This window comes from Malurus melanocephalus, unplaced genomic scaffold (genome assembly GCF_030028575.1).
Source record: "Malurus melanocephalus ecotype Western Australia unplaced genomic scaffold, MMel_1.1 scaffold_10, whole genome shotgun sequence".
Classification (NCBI taxonomy): domain Eukaryota; kingdom Metazoa; phylum Chordata; class Aves; order Passeriformes; family Maluridae; genus Malurus; species Malurus melanocephalus.
Genome location: NW_026623242.1, coordinates 4,191,272 through 4,208,322, shown reverse-complemented (window position 1 = coordinate 4,208,322; position 17,051 = coordinate 4,191,272). Strand labels below are relative to the sequence as shown.

The 17,051-nt window shown below is 37.2% G+C and overlaps 1 protein-coding gene across 1 annotated transcript in view; it reads right to left on the bottom strand.

The window, feature by feature from the left end:
• Nucleotides 1-17,051, bottom strand: part of TRHDE (thyrotropin releasing hormone degrading enzyme) — a 196,463-nt gene that overhangs the window by 97,020 nt on the left and 82,392 nt on the right. The window contains exon 6 of the mRNA XM_057377926.1: nucleotides 5,875-6,012. Coding sequence (XP_057233909.1) covers nucleotides 5,875-6,012 — 138 coding nt within the window. The remainder of the gene's footprint in view (nucleotides 1-5,874; nucleotides 6,013-17,051) is intronic.

The window sequence follows — 17,051 nt, the reverse complement described above, 5'->3', positions numbered from 1 at the left end:
AAATGTCTAACAGAAAAGAAACATGTCTTGACTAAGTCACATCTGCAGAATTTTCCAAGACATATATAAATGAATTATTTAAAAACTTGGTCAACTGGTCTGCTGTGCTACACCACATGCAGTGCACTGAATTTACTGAATTCTCCCGTATGAACAACTGAACAATGGGAAACCACTTTCAATCCCAGGTACTGCATTTCATCTGCATTTCCTTAAGCAAACATATTCACTGTATACTCTTCCTTTTTTCACTTTCCCACAAAGGGAGAAGTCCAGCCAGCTCCCACTCAGAAGGTTATGCTGAAATGTGTTTTACTTTCCTACCTTTATCATCTAAACAGTCTTTTATGGCATGTGGCCTTCCTCTGACAATTATGGAACAAGAGTGTCCTATTCATGACAACAGTTACAACATGATCCCGTTGCAGGCTCCAGAGAGACCTTTGCTAAAGTACTTCTGTCAAACTGTAAGAGCAGAGATAATTGCAAAGGCTTCTCTGGAATTCTTCAGCTGTCTCTATCAAAAATATCTCATCTCTGAGAACTGCGTAAGTACCCACTGAGAAATTCTTTTCAGGGAATTAATTAGATTGTATCATGAGTCACCAACACTAAATTCCTCTTTCATTTTCAGAAACTGAGTACTGTAATACAACAGCACAACTATTTTCTGTATTCTCCAATGGCACCTCCAAATATTACAAGAAAAAATGAAGCTTAATGCAAGTGAATTTGATAACTGCAAATGCTTCCTTATTTGATTAGGGTAACAGAACATATTTGTTTAAATGAGTAAACATGTGCCTATGATTTCCTCCCTGTGACAGAAATGTAAAATTTTTTAATTCAATTCCTAGCGGCTTTGTCTTTGACAACCCACATAAAATCCATGAGAAGAACTATGGAAGGAGATACAATTATGCAGATTATGCTGCATACTGGTATAAAATGTCACAATATGAGACTATCCTGAGGGGTTTTGTCCATCATTCAGAGATGCACTAAAGTACCTTAAGCACACAAGCAACCCTAATTAAATTCCACAGCCTACACACATAAAGTTGAACAACTATGTACTTGGCTCATTGTGTTCTGACTGGTTTCCCTGCATTTGGCAACAATTGTTAAAAATTAAGGGATTACATTCATTAAAAGGAGCCCAAACAAAACCATTCCTACTTGATTTTAACAATACAGACTGGAAAAAAAAAWCAGTGATTTAATTAATCTTCTTTACTTTTTAAAGCAATACAATTTCCAATTGATATTTGCTTATCAAGCAGTGCACACTCACAAATTAACATGCTGTTAATACTCAGCAATAAAACCAGGATATATTTTAATGAAGAAAGAAAACTTTTACTCTTTTTTAAAACTTATTAACAGCATGGGTAAACCAGAATTTTTWAAATCAGCAAATTTATCTACAAACCTGTAATATACTGTGCTAAATCCTCAAAGATGCATAAGGGCCCCTTATGTTGTTTTTACAGTATTAACGGCTATTTATCTGATGTGAAAGCATCACTGTGAAAGCAACATTATATTCAAGGAGAGCTTTTCACTTGGGAATCATAATAATTTTGTATTCTGACAAATACAGCTGTTCTAGGGCTCGATAATACCAAAATGGTCAGATAGTAAGATGGCTTTGGTGAAATGCTTGTCTTAGTCATAAATCCCATTGCAAATTTTAGGAACATGACACAAAGAAGAAAATCCAGGGGTAAATGACCATAACTAATCATATTTGTCAGCTGGATATTGCCACACCATTTTCCTTGAATAATAAAATGTTTTCCATGTCCCAGACAAAATGCTATTGTGACCTAACTTACAACAGTTTTACTTGGCATCACCACCAAAATCACTCTGACATTAACTGACACCAGTAACAAGGACAAAGGAACATTATACTTTTTTGTTAACTGTCTTTATATGAACATCTTCAAGAAAAATTAATACTCTTTTTTAGTTCACTATATGCCACATAAGGATCTCAATCCCTTTCCCTAAGACTGATTTGTGACTATCTATAACCAAACCTGTCATTCTAATTTCTCTTCTTTAACACCTCCTTTAAGCTTCATAAATTATGCAGTACTTAAAGATACCTTTTATAAAAGCAGCAGCAACAACAAAACAGTGTTCCAGAGGCTGTTCCAAAGTGTCCCTTTTATAATAGAAATCCTAGAGGGTCATATTTTGATCAAAATATGGACCATATTCTTACATCAAGTTTTTTGCTCCTTTTACTCTATTTCATTACATCCAATTTATTTTCTATTTCTAATTATTATCATCTCTTCCAAGTTGCTTTAACACTTGTCACTGTTACTCTTCTTTTATTGATCTAAACTAGGATGTGTATCAGCAAAACCTGCCTTTGCCTGGACACAAATGTTGTTTTTTGGATTCCTTCAGGGAAAAAAAAAAAAAAAAGAAAATACCTCTGCTTAGCCCTTTGCTGAAAATGGTCATTACAGAGCAGCATCAGAGACATAGGAAAGGCAAGTACATTTCAGGACTTCTGTTGCACAAGGGTACTCCTGGTACTTTATTTTAAGATATAAAAACATCTGAGACACAGGTGCACTGGTTTGATCCTTCTAATGGCTTTCTGTTGGGCAAGGAAGGATGGCAGGACACATTGTCTAGACCCACTGTTGCCATTTCTATTTTGATCATCTCTTCCAGCCCTTGAGAGGGCTGTTGCCAACTTGCCATTGCCTTTCCATGCGGAAGGCTTGTGCCACAACAGGTTGTGTCCTCCCTGTCATTCTGCCTTGATGGAGCAGTCTAGTCTAACAAGCTCTTCTTCAAACTAAAATGTTTTTATTAACATCTGTACTCCATCTGTATCATTTCCAGTCAAATCCCTGCCACGGGGAACATAGCACTCCTGAAGCACTGGCCATGTGCAGCTGCTTATGTACTACACACACAGAAGTTTCCATGCTTCTTCTTCAGAAAATAATACCTAGCATACACTAACCAGTGTAAAGGGTTAAAGAAAGTTTGTTCCTGCTTTATCAGGATAGTACAAAGATGAGTTAAAGTATTTTAAGTATCTTGAAGCACCTATACATTAGCCCCCACCAGCTGGACTGGGACAGCATCCACTTTAGGACAGGGGCTCTTGGGGCTGTTCGGAACTTCAACCTATTGGTTTCATGAACTGTGCTTCAATGACTTTCATATTGGGATCAATAACAACCTACAGCCTTTTTATCTAAACAGAAAGACATTATTTTCATTACAAGATAGTTCTCTGTTACAATGCATTAGGAACAAATGGCTCCTGAAAACACCTTCTGCAATCTGAGCACTGACCTGTTGCACTCACAAGTCACAGAAGAAAAACCAGCATCACGCAAATGTGCACCCTTTGGATCTAATGGCACTCACAGACAACAGCACAGCTAAATTAGGGGGAACAAAAAGCTCTCCCTTTATACTATGACAAGCAACTGGGTTCCAAAGCCATTCCCATTATACTGCAAGACTTTCAACTAGTTTGGTACCACCTTATATTATCAATTTAACAAAGAAAAACTAAAACTAAAACAATTTTAAAATTTATAAGCATCTATCTTGTATTTCTTTCATTGTTAATGAGAAGTTCTCACTTCTCTGCCACTTCATAGATGCACACCATCACAATTTCATTGCATTCATGGACTGACTTTCCTATAAACTACTATTCCTGGACAGAATATGGCATGGTGGTTTGAGCTTTTGTTTTGTTTTTATTTTGTCATTTTGTTATTACAGTGCAAATGTCCTTCCCAGTGCCTGAGAAGTAAAAAGAAGGAAGTTTTCAGAGAGCCTTTTCAGTGACTRCATTAGCCCTCCTGTTCTTTCACATTCTTGCAGAACTTGCTGCACTGTAAATATTCAAAGAGAATTACACTCAAAAGCATGAGTGAGCCACTGCTTTCAATTTCTTAAATTCTCCTTTGCCAGAATACAGGAAAGCTGTGCAGTTTTCTTTGTATAGTTTTAGTTGAAAAGATCTTCTAATGCAGAATGCTGCTTTTGAGGGGAAGCAGGGAGCATGGTCTCCCTTTATTACTATCAGAAATAGATCTTCCTTCCATCACTTGACACAGAAAGCAGAAAAAGGAAATTTTAAAGATGTGGAACAGAGTTAAATAGGAAAAGGAAGCTATACATGCAAGGGTTTAGGAAATCATTAATGGTTTGCAWTACAAAGTCAGGACCAGTAACTGATCTCACTGCTGAGGTTAATTTTGCTTACAGGGAGGGAAAAAATTAATATTCTTCCCTATTCCAGTCATCCTTTTACATTGTTTTGATTGCTGTTTGTCACTTGCCAAGATATATACTTTTGGAGGTATTTTTATAGTTATACTCCATCACGATGGTCTTGCCTGCCCTGATTGCTGCCAGAATCTTCAACCAGCACACTTCAAAGCATGCAGCAGGCTGACAGAAACTACTTCAGCTATCTGGCTCTCTGCATGTCCTTTCATCCTTGCTCTTATCTGGCTGTGGCTGCTCATCTATGGCTATCACTCCTTTGGTTGTGTCTGGGATGGCTCTCCCTCACGTTGCTCCGGGTCTGGCTGCTCCCTTTGAGATGCAGCTGCCTTGTTTCTCCATTTTATTACAGCCGGTTGTTCCGTGCTGATTGCTGCTCCTCATGTTATTCTTGCTGCACTCTCTCCTCCCGTGATGCTGTAGCTCTCCAGGGCTATGATTCCTGCTGTCAGTTATTTCTGGTGTGGAAAGGCTGTCACGCTTTTTGCTTTGATTTAACAATTCTCAGTCCTACTCTTGTGTTCAACAGGCTATATTTTCTGCTGCACTTGGGATATAACCACTTTTCCCGTCATCGTGGGAGGACACTATCTCACTTCCAGCTGCACTAGGAAGACATATGCACTCTCTGATGTAACTTGAGAGACTTGAATCATCTACAAGTACTGTTTATTAATGAACTATCACGACTTCTCATTTTTCTCTACTTATTTGTGGCCTTAGTGGAGGATGGCATGCTTCTATCTGAGGAATTACTAGTGTGATGCTTTTGAAAGAGGCAAACATTTCCCTCAACACTTTAAAAGGAAAAACACTGTACACTGCCAGGCTGTAGTGTTTCACTCTGCTTGTGGGATTACCTGAATGCCATTCTTCAGGGGTTTATGCCATGGACTTCTTACCACATGCAATCACCAATGAATGAGAAAATGGAAATTAAAAATATACTCAGCTCTGAGCTATTTAAATAGCACATTTTCAATGGTCATTTCTGAAGCRTATAGAAAGAGGCATATCTTTAGAATGACAGCTGGGTGTCTAGCAGAGATGGGCACTTTCATGGTGTCTAACTGATTTATGCCATATTGATGACAGTAAAGACAATGAAATAACAATGACATTCTATGACTGTCATTTCACTGAAGAAAAATTATATGGGAGAAAGATTCATCATTTCAATATCATGTGGAAAACTATGGAGAGAATAGGGATTACACGGACAATCCAAGGTCTCAGGGAGCACAAGATGGACATGCAAATAAAAGTTAAAAGAGAATGAAAAAAAAAATAGGGAAAAGATACTGCATATAGTAGTAAACTGTTTTAAAATACTTTAAGACAGTAGAAAAGTCCTCACTGATGGCCCTGACCCAAAGTTTAGAAGAACCAGAAGTTTATTTACAACATTTACTAACACTAGATATGTTGAATGTGATTTGCTATAATCACTGCAGAATATTCTAAATTTATTCCACACAAATAATTTTCCCATACATAGTTTTAAAATGGTGTTTCTTTTACAGAGAGAACATGATCATCTTATAGCTACTGACACATTTGTATCATAGAGATAAGCTTAGTTAGTCTCACCTTTTTATAAGCAATCCAGTCAAACACCCTGTCAATGTCTGAGGCTTGCTGCACCTCCTGGGACACTGGATGTGAACTGGCCAACCCATCCAGCAACATCACTTCATGCAGGACATCTGTCAGGAACCTCTGCTTTTCCTGAAATACAGCATATGCAGTGGTATCACAGACAAATACATGTTTATAGCGATAGAGAAATGATGAACAGTTATGAGAGGCAGTTTATCACTACCGTTGACTAAAATCAGACATTCTGGTTTGAATATAAACCACTATGACCCCCTACAATGTTGAGCACGTATATGGAATAGATGCAGACTTGAGGTCCTTCGCTGCAATAAAACTTGACTGCAGTTAAAGAGTACTAAATGAGACAAAATGCATCCATAGGTGCAGACTGGAATTCTGACTGTGACTACTTATWCACACCTACAAGGGGGTGGGGAGAGAAGCAAAATGGCAAAGTCTTCAATCACAAAAATAGATGCTACAGGTCCTCCAGCTCATTGCATATGCAGGTACAAAAATGTTTGACAAAGATGGGTAAATACAATTAGRACTGCTTTATTTAGTGAAGTTTAAATCACTTGGCTCTTTGTGCCAAGTTCACATAGCAGATCAGAGTGGGACACAACAATGAAGAGATCACAGCAGTGACACAGCAGATGCTTGCAGTGTCTTTCATAATCCTGGAATGGTAATACTTTCTCCTCAAGAGCTTGAATCATCTACAGATGTTGTAACTTCCATCTGAAGGAAACCATTATCATCACTCTTTACAAGTGGGAAAAGAGCTGCATGTAGTTAAAAGACATTCAAAGTTACATCTACATCAGAGGCAGGTACAAACCCAAGCAACATCCAACATATGCATTTGCTTCAGTATCTCCTATAAATATGGATGGCAGAGGTATTTCAAAACTGTTGCCTGTTTATTCTGACAGCAACATTAATGAAATGTTCACGTATACTCTATGCACTGTGCTGCACTCATTTGTACAGTACAGCCAGATGGGGCTTTTTCAGCTGAGCAATGTCGTGCCTTTAAAACTCCTCATATTGAATTCATGTAGATGTCTTTTATCCAGAACACTGTGTGAGGAAGGAAGAGCTTTATTTATTTGCTTTCTCAAGTCAGAAATAAATGCAAAGAGTGAACTTAAATTACAGAAGGTTTAAATAAGCTTTTTCACCCTGAAATGACATAACTCAAACTTCATCTAAATTATAGCAATTCCTGAATCAATGTCAACCTACTGCCATGATATAAAGAAACTCTAAGGAATGCTGCATTTCTTTCAAAAGCCACCTCGATGTCCTCAGGTAAAACACACACACAATTACATAATAAATTCTATGTTTAATTTCTTGGGTGGCAAGGTTTTGGTATGAATGTGTTAATTGAAATAATTTTTATAAGACAGCCATAAAACTCTTCCAATGCCGATCCACCTGGAAATAAACCTTTATGTTAAAATTCATTAGAGCACAAGAAATGTACCTTGAGCTGACTGTATATCCAGGCAATTAAAAGCACAGGATGCAGGAAAGCCAATTACCTAACACACTCCTAAGTGTTCTCATCAGGCTGCATGAGGTAAGGTTTGTAAAAGGAAAAGTAATGTCTTCTTCGTATCAATGTTAATTTTCAAATTTTCTCAGGCATAAGCAGTAACTGTCCTTTTTTTAATGGGAAAAAAGGTGTAGGGAAACAATTATAATGACAGTCCTACTCAAGGGAAAACTGCTGAGGCATAAAGAATTTTAGATATTTTGGTTGCACTTGGCTCATATTCTCTATTAGTCAGTAGCAAAGCCCCAGTTTCATGAAATGTGTGATATGTAACACAACCAGGTATGAACACACAGAGGCAAGGACCTGTCTCCAAATACAAGTTCAGATCCCACAAGACAAATAGTTGTGTGGGTGGATTGTTACTGTTTTGAATTAACTCATTAAAAGGACCCTGGATAATCATAAATTAATACCAGAATGAAGAAAATCATCATGGGAAACATAAAGTGAAGCTGTAAGAAAAAAACTACAAAACATTGTAAAAGGACAGGCTACATTTTAGTTTTCTGTTTGTTTCTTTAGTTATGTCCTGAAGGACTGAAAATGAGAATTTTACATTCATGATCATTCATTCAAGTAACCATAGCTGAAAATCTTCTTTCATATTTATGGTGGATATAACATACTGGGATCTATCTAAGTGGAATAGTATGTCTCCAAAGATGCAAACCTACAGTTTAGTGAGAATTAAGAAGGATTTTGACCTATTAAGCTAAATTTATCGAACTAAAAGGATTCCCAGCTTCTCCCTTTAGTACAAAGCCCCTAAGAGCAGACTAGAAAAGGAGATTCAAATATAACTCCAGGGAGTTATATATATAACAGACTGCTGGTTCACAAGAGGCCTGCAGCTTGAAGAGGCAACAAGAAGCAGAAATGCAGAAAGAAACCAAAACTGCCTTAATAATGTTGAAGAAACATTACCTCAGCTCGTAATATCACATTAAGTGGAAAAGGCCTGCACATGTGACCAAACTGCTTATATTGATGGAAGCAGGGCTTTCTATTCCCTCATTACTGTACTCGATGCAGCGGAATTGATCTGTTTTAAATGACACCTACAGGAGCAAAGAAACACCCAGGACAGAAATTGTAAAGGAAATCAATCTTGGAATGTGTTTAATGAGACCAGCGAGCTGGTAACATGGTAGGTGACAGGTTTGCAGCTACACATGAGACAATGACAACCCGTTGTTCAAGATGACCCTCCTCTGAGGGAGTTCAACTGCAAGAACAGAGCCAAAGACTGTGATCCACCTGTGAGGACAAAAGGGCTTCGGGTGAGTCTTGCAGCCTGCCTGGAAAGTGTCAATAGCCGCATGGAAGCACAAAGCTGTGAATGCTAACCCAGGGCCAAGGCTCTGAGCAGCAACGGTACCTCAGCAGGGCAAACTGAGTCCAAAATAAGGACAGAGCTGCTTCCACACAAATTTGTGCCTCCCATTAAAGACAAAGAGGAAGTTCCTGCACTCCCTATCTTCCTACTGTGCACTTGGATTCCCAACTCTTCACCTTCTCTCATCAGAGCTTTCCTTGAACTGTGCATAGTCAAAGTCTGGGACACCAGRCTTGTGTTGAAAAGAAAACACATGACAGTTATATATGGTTACTCTCCTTCTCATTCTTTTGAAAGCTTCCAAGAGCAGGAAATAAAGTGCTGTTATCAGGTGAACATGTCTTTAAAATACCTACATTTTCTGGTTATTTCCCAGACATCTGTGGTGACTAGATTCAAGCACTTGTCTCTTCGCAGGAATGATTACTTTTAATCCTCACCTCCTCTGCTTTGCACAAGGTTTTCCTGACAGACTTATCCTTTTTCTGTGCTCTCCTGTGCTCTCCTCCATAACCAACATTCAAGTTCATCTTGTTATTGGAAAAAAGGTTTAGAGAAAGGCAGTGGTCACTCTTCTTGTACAAATCTCCAATAGGGTGCCCACCATTCAACTTCGCTACTACTAAATGGAAAGAAAGCAATTGTGAAATAACTTGTTCGGCAAAAAAGACTGTACCTTCAAGAAACACCCATCTTTGAGAAAATTTATTGTGCATAACAGGATAACAATGATGTAATGGAAAGGGGTTGCTGCTGATGATTTTACAATATCATATTGAAGTATAATGTAAGAGTACGAATTAGCATGATAATAACGTAATACTTAAAGTTAGTCATATAAAAATAATTTCTAAAAATTAGTATGAAATACCAGGGGAAAGAACTAACAAAAAAAAAAAAAGAAGTTAAAGAAACAGGATAATGAAAGCCCCAACAGATAATTAGCGCGCAAAAGAGATCAAAGGCCTCAATATTAAAGACATTGCCTTTGTTCTGAGACAGCCATTTGAACACTTTATGGACTGAGAAATCTACATGAATGAAGCTTAACATTGGTGTGCAAATCTGCAAATGACTTTCCTGACAAATTTTCTGACAATATCTTCTCCACAAGAGCTTTACTAGCCATCAAGCATACAAAGAAGATAAGTGATCTTTCATGCCTGAGAGAACAAGCATTTGCAAGACACAATATTTGGGTTTATAGGAAAAGTGCACCTTAGGGAAAAAGAAACAGGGGCAAATTTTGAAAGCAATCAAAGAACATCAGCATATACACTACCAACAGTCAAGTTCTAATAGAATATATTTCAGGGAGAAGCTTAACAAACCAGAGAAATATCATATATGAGGAAATCTAAGGTTCAGTAAAATACATTACGGTCAGATAAGATCCACTGAGAACCAAAAGTAAGCATTTTCTGTTTACATGCTTATAAATCCTAAGTTGTCATAGCACATAGCAAAGGAAGTCTCCTGAGTCCTTGCAAATGAAAAAGACGTTTCTTTCTCTCTTCCCAACAGTAATTTTTTGTAAATACCTTGAGGAACTTACAGACTGGTTTTTTTTTTTTTTCAAATGTGCATATCTGATGTGTGCTTCAATTACATGTATAGTTTGTTGAAGGAGGTAATGCAGGAAGTGCAATGGATTCTACACTGATCAGCTGTGAAGATGTCACAGTTCCATATTTACCTTCATAACTCTCTTTTCTGTACTTTCTGTCAAAAGATCTTGCAAAATTTCTGTTCCTGTGCTAGACAAATTTTCACACTGATTGAAAAGTCTTGTTACAAAACAAGGTAAATGACCTAGGAGTTCAAAGCTAAGGAAGACCAACAGCCTTGAGTACCAGGAAGGAGAACTGGATACGTATTTTCTTTTCAATCACAATCACCAAACTGACTTGGAGTTCTTAAGCAACTGGATTGCCAAACTCATTTGGAGTTCTTAAGCAATTCCACCAGCTACTTCAGCCTCTGTTTCCACTCTCCACACTGTTTATCAGATTCAGCTTTGATTCCGGTGTACACCAGATGCACTCTCCCAAATGTATGCCTACAGAATGGGAAGACGCAGTGCAAAAAGGGGAGCATCAAAAAAGGAAACACATACTGACCACCAGCACTTCACAAAAAAAAGGCCAATTTTACTCTTCAAGACCACATTTTGCCACCATGTGTGTAGCTGCCTTCACTGAAAGAGAGTCGTTAAGCAAACAGATGAAGAGAGCTGTTACCTCATGCATCTGTCTTCAGAGCATTTTAAAGCATTATGCAACAAACTATGAAGCTTATCCTCTAATTCCAGCTCCACAGAGGAAGTCTGTAAAGGAAAATCACCTAAATTCAAGAAACAGTAAATAATACTTAAATGAAAAGCAGCTTTAACAAGCAGTCTGTCAGTTAACAATGCCCTCAAATATACAAATAATCTTTCCATTGAATTTCCCATATCAACTATGCCTTCTGATGAAATGCACATTCTTGTTTCAGCAGGGCAACCCTGCAATGATTCAACTGTGAGTAACACGGATTTGCCTTAACACAAAAGTTGCTATAAAGTTTCTATATCATCTTTGCTGAAGACAAAGTGTCTACTAATTCAAAATTATGTGAAATTCAGACAGTTGAGTGAAGTTTTTTTTTTTTCTGAAACTAAAGCTTCTTCAAAACCCTGAACTCAGAAGGTTTGAACTCACATGACTCTAAAGCTCTCATCATAATGTCATTTAAACTGCTGTCTCAAGATGAGCAGAAAATGACACGAAGCAAGAAGAGACACTGACATTCTCCAAACCTGTACTTAAACTCTTGAATAAAAGTATTATCTAAATGTTGATATTCACTTATGTCTGATCTATAACTGTTAAAGAGTTAACAACTACTTAAACTTAAGAAATCCCTAAATTAATCTACTTTGCCAAAGTAGATTAATACATAGATAATTAGTACACCCCAAATCTGTGTTCAGGAAAAAAATGTGGAAATGGAAGTTTTTTTCTTACTTACAAGCAAAATTTAATGTAAAGATTTCTTAACTGGTATACTTAAAAAGAGTTAGCAATTAGGAAACAGAAGATCTTGCACCTTACCTTTATATCTCTTTTTTTTTCTGCCAAAGTCAATTATACATGAGATTCTAGTTAATTTTACATGGAAAGCTTCCCCCATAGTCAAGTTAAAACAGAAAAATCATACAAGGACTGACTTCACTGAGCAGTTACTGGAGGAAAAACACTCCATGTGGTATTAATTAAAGGCTTACTTTACACCATCATGGGGAGCCTTTAACCAAAAAAGAAGAGATGAAAGTAGTTTTAAAAAACAAGAGGCTGAATCTCCCTCAATGCTGAGCCAGCATGATATTTATGTTGGGTTAGAAGGATCAAGCAGGCTATAGCTCAGGTCTGAAATGCCAAAATAATAAAGAAATAAATCAAAAAGGTCCATATCTTAAGTCTACCTCAAAACTTGCAATGATTTACTGGGTTTTCTATGAGTCAAACAAAGCTTTAGAAATCTTTACAGATAGAGGCAATCACATTAGGAGGCATGTGAGCCAAAGCACATTAAAGACATAAACATTTTCAAGGGCTGAATTCACTCCTATTATTTCAACCAAGTCAATGAGAAAAATAGGCAATTAAGATCATTTATCTATTTCTTAATTATTATGATACATGCATGTTGATATTATTTCCATTATTTCCAACTGTCTATAGTAATAGCTGGATTGTCCAAACTATGGACCCTAATAGTGTAAAGGAAGCATGGTTCATTTAAGGAAAGAGGAAAGATGCCCTTTTTTATTTAATAGCAAGAAAAATTCTGGCAAATATGACCATACTTAATTGTAAAAGTAGTAAGCAAACAAAAAAGTAGGAAATCTAATCCCAGGGCATTAACGGATCAAGAAGACACAGGATCCAAAGCTGCTGCTGATGTGCTACACCTTGACTCAGCCAATACAGCTGTCAGCAAAGCTAACTTTTATATAATAAAGAAAAGGGAGAAGGCAGCTGGGCTCTGTGAAATGCTTTCTCAGCATCAAGCCAGGTACTCACTGCTAACATACTTGATGCTCATTTGATGGATGTAAGGGCAAATTACATGCCAGTAATTTCTGCTGTCACAGTCCTCAAAACCAACCCCAATACCAGAGACATCCAAGGACAAACATGATAGTTCCTTCTACCAGAAAATAAGGAGGGAAAAGATCAATTGATAAATTCCTTGATCTGCAAGCCTGAGCTGAATTCCCTCCTTCAAAAAGCCTCATGCAAAGGACTTCAGGATAATGAGAGAAACAAGTCTAGAGGAAGATAAATATAGAGCTGCAAACAGGCCTCTAAAAGGAGGAAGGGGAACAGGGTAGATGAGAAAAGACAGAGCTCTGAAGTGGAAATTACCAGCATGGAGTTTTCACCTGTAATTTTCTCTTTTTTCTGATCCTAAAACCAGCAGAGGCCYCTTCCACAGAGGTGAGATTACCTTGCGTCAGTCATAAGATCTTAGACCTTGAGAACTTATATCCAGCTGCGGCTGCTTTTTGATGGCAGGAAGAGACAACCATATGGTAAACCTCTAACACAGAAATCTCATCTCTTTCTAGGTCATGAAATAGCAACAGGCAGGGAATTCACATGAAGATGACTATTTTGAGCACTCATGATCAACTGAAATTCTCTGATCTCAGAGGAACACTTTGCAAAGACAGCCTTCTTTTTAACATCATCCTGACAACATAGAAACAACTGTTTAGATTTCCAAATCTTTAAGAATGAGATCTAAGAATAAGAAATTAAGGCATTTCAGAATGAGAATTTCAAAAAACTCTTAATTTGGGGGACAGGCAAGGCAAGAGCCTGAAATGGGAAGAATGGTGAATTCCTTCCCGTGACAAATGTCTAATCACTATATAGCAGAGAGGGCTTTCCTGCAAAATTAAACGCAATTTCATCTTCACCAGGTAAAAAGTAACATGCAGGAAAGTAACATGAGGGAAGGAAATGAAAATTCCTAGCTTTAATGTGAAACAACTTAGCTTTGAAAAAGGATATTAAGACAGTGGGGTAACCATTAAGGACCTTAGCATAGAAAGCTCATCTTCCAGTTTCAAAACCAAAATTTCATTCCCTTCCTTGGGAAAGTTCTGATGTATTTCACATTAACTGCAATGGATAATGGACACCTCCATCAGAATGCCWCTTCATTGTGTTCTTSCCCCAGTTTTAAYCACAGAATAAGCTGAGTTGGAAGGCACCCACAAGGATAATCAAGTCCAACTCCAGGCCATGCACAGCACCATTCCAAAGTGTCACACCATGCGACCAAGGGCATTGTCCAAAAGTTTCTTGAACTCTGTCAGGCTGATGCTGTGACCATTTCCCTGAGGAGCCTGTTCCAGTGCCCAACYACCCTGTGGATGAAAAACCTTTTCCTGACATCCAACCTAAATCTACCCTGATGCAGCTTCAGGCCATTCCCTGACCAGTCCTGTCMCTGGTCAGCAAAGAGAAGAGATCAGTGCCYGCCCCTCCTTCTCCTCTCATGAGGAAGTTCTAGACTGCCATGAGGTCTCCCTTCAGTCTCGTCCAGGCTGAACAGACCAAGTGACCTCGGCCAAAGGATTCAGGACATAAGGATAAGAAAGGTTTAATAAGGACTGGATTTCCTTTTTCTTTAAGATTATGTAAACACGATGAAGCATGGCAGTAAATGCCTTCTGGACAATGCAAGAAATTCCACACCTGTTGGAATGCTCCATGAAGTATTGCAGCTCCATGGCAGTTGTCCATTTTTATCCGTCCATCTTTCCTGCTGTAAAAGAGTCTATGATACAATTGAAGAAAAACGATAAAATGAATAATCACAGGGGAAGAAATATTTAAGCAAGCTAAAGAACCTAGAGAAGGAAAGGCCAAGAAACAGACTTCAGACAAAATCCATGGATCTCTGCTTTGTGCAGCACTCAGGGCTGTTGTTTTAAATTATAATGGTGTGAATATGCCTATAATGGTGTGAACATGCCTAACAGACAGGTCTTCTCAAGAGTATCAGGTTCAGCCATGCCAAGGCTGTGAAGGACAAATAAGATGGACACTGCAAAATGCTCAGCTCTGCTAGAAGAGAAGCATCTTCAGACAAGAAGTAYCAAAACTTTAGGGGCTTATGAGCCTTTATGCTGACAGCCTATAAACAGCCAACTTAGAGAAGCCTATAAACATCCAGCTTAGAGAAGAAGATGAGGACAGATCCAAATTTTTCAGTTGTATCCATATTGCACAAATTGCATTTCCAGGCAAAGTCCTTTTTCTGGAATGGACTACCAGTCTCCTACTTGTACATTTATCCAAAAGAGAATGTGAGAAAAAGCCTTTAGTAAGATGAAAATAAGCTAAATTTGATATTTTAATCCATGGGCTTCTTGAGCAAACCTTCAAGGTTAACATTTCAGAACTACAAGAGAAAGAAATTGGGTATCTAAYTCGCCCAATTGTTTAGAAATAAAGAGGATTTTGGCATATCATTTTATTTTCCTGTTGCAAAGRGCTTTGGTTACATACACCACAATTTTTTTTTTAATTTGTATTCCTTAGGTATGAATTATTGTTGACAAAACACAGCAGAATGCTGGGATATTGCACTCTTTGGCCACAGATAATAAGATTTGTAGTTCTCATTTTTGCAACTTGTACTTGAAGCTTGTACTTCATCCTTCTCTTCTGAACAGTAAGTTGTTTGGAACTGTTTCTCTTTTTATACACGAACACTTTCATTTTTTTGAGTTTACAAACATCAGTCAATATGTTCAAACTGCAAAAGCACTTTACAACAATAACAAAATTTCCAGCAAGCCAAATTTCAGTAACTGTAACATTTAAATCCTCTTCCTACAATCTCTAYAATAAATATGCTGAAACACGACAGTATTGATTCTTACTCCAGTCTGCAAAAGAATGAAGCATGTTTAACCCATTATGCATTTAACCTCATTTTCTGATAATTTRAATATGTCAATATAGTCATTTTTATACCAAAGGCCAAAGATATCCAAAGTCTTATGAACAATTTATGTCTCCCTTCTTTTTAATTTAATTAAAAACTTGACAGATTAGTACTTTTTCAGGCACAGCAATATTACTGTAGTTAATTCTAATTTATGCAGCACATTTCTGATTCCCCAGTTTAACTGCCATACTTGTTCAATCCACTCTTCTTGCTTGTATTCTGCTAAGATGCCAAGATTTCACATGATGGGCATATTATTTGCATAACAGTGAACATTATCATCATTCCACAGAAATTTCAAGCAAACATACTATATTCCAAATGACTTATAAAGCAAAGCTATTCTGAATTTGTTAGACTGATTATGTGAAGAACAAATGACTGATGATTTGAAGATAAAATTCAGTGTATAAATGTTGTCATCTATGACACTTCACTATGCTAAATCACAAAGGCCTGCCAGATTTCATTGCGGTCATAATTAGAATCATTACATTGTAATTCAGGTTGTKTTCTTCATCAAGATGAATAGAATGAGTTTTAATACAGCCAAAGACAGGTAAACCCAACAAAGCCTACCTATGCAAGAAAGTTGTCAGTTCAAATAAAGATTTATTTTCTTTTTCATAATGCAATTATAAACCAAAATTGACACCTGAAAGAAAAAAATTAATATACTACAAAGAATTCAAATTTCACAAGAAGTGTAACTAAYTCTAGAGTAACCTGTATACTACTATTTTTTTTTTAAATTAGCTTTAACTCATAATTATGGCATCTTCATTTTATGGCACACAAAAATTAATGGGATATGTATATTCAAGAAATCACCAGAAATGGGGGGAAAAATGTTTCAGAAGTTAGTTTTTAAGAGTTTAGGCAAAACAACACCCAAGCCCCAAAAAATCTGTCAATCATGATCCATAATAAATATTTTGCCATGTAATTAAACATGTGTAAGCTCAAAAGSTTAGCAAACATAAACATGCCTCCAATGGACAATAAAATCGCTAGAGGAACCTTCCACGTGGTGTCATACATAATTTCCTTGTGTTGAGGTCTCACATCTTTTATTTTCTTATGAATTTAATATAGTTAGACCACAGCAATTCATATAAACTGGACCTGACTAGGTACAATATGATATAACATATCATATTATTTTGGAGAAGTACTCCAAAATAATATCCCAGCATGGAATTCCCAGTTCCCTCAGAGAGCTCCAGTATTTGCATACTGGTTGAAAAAGTA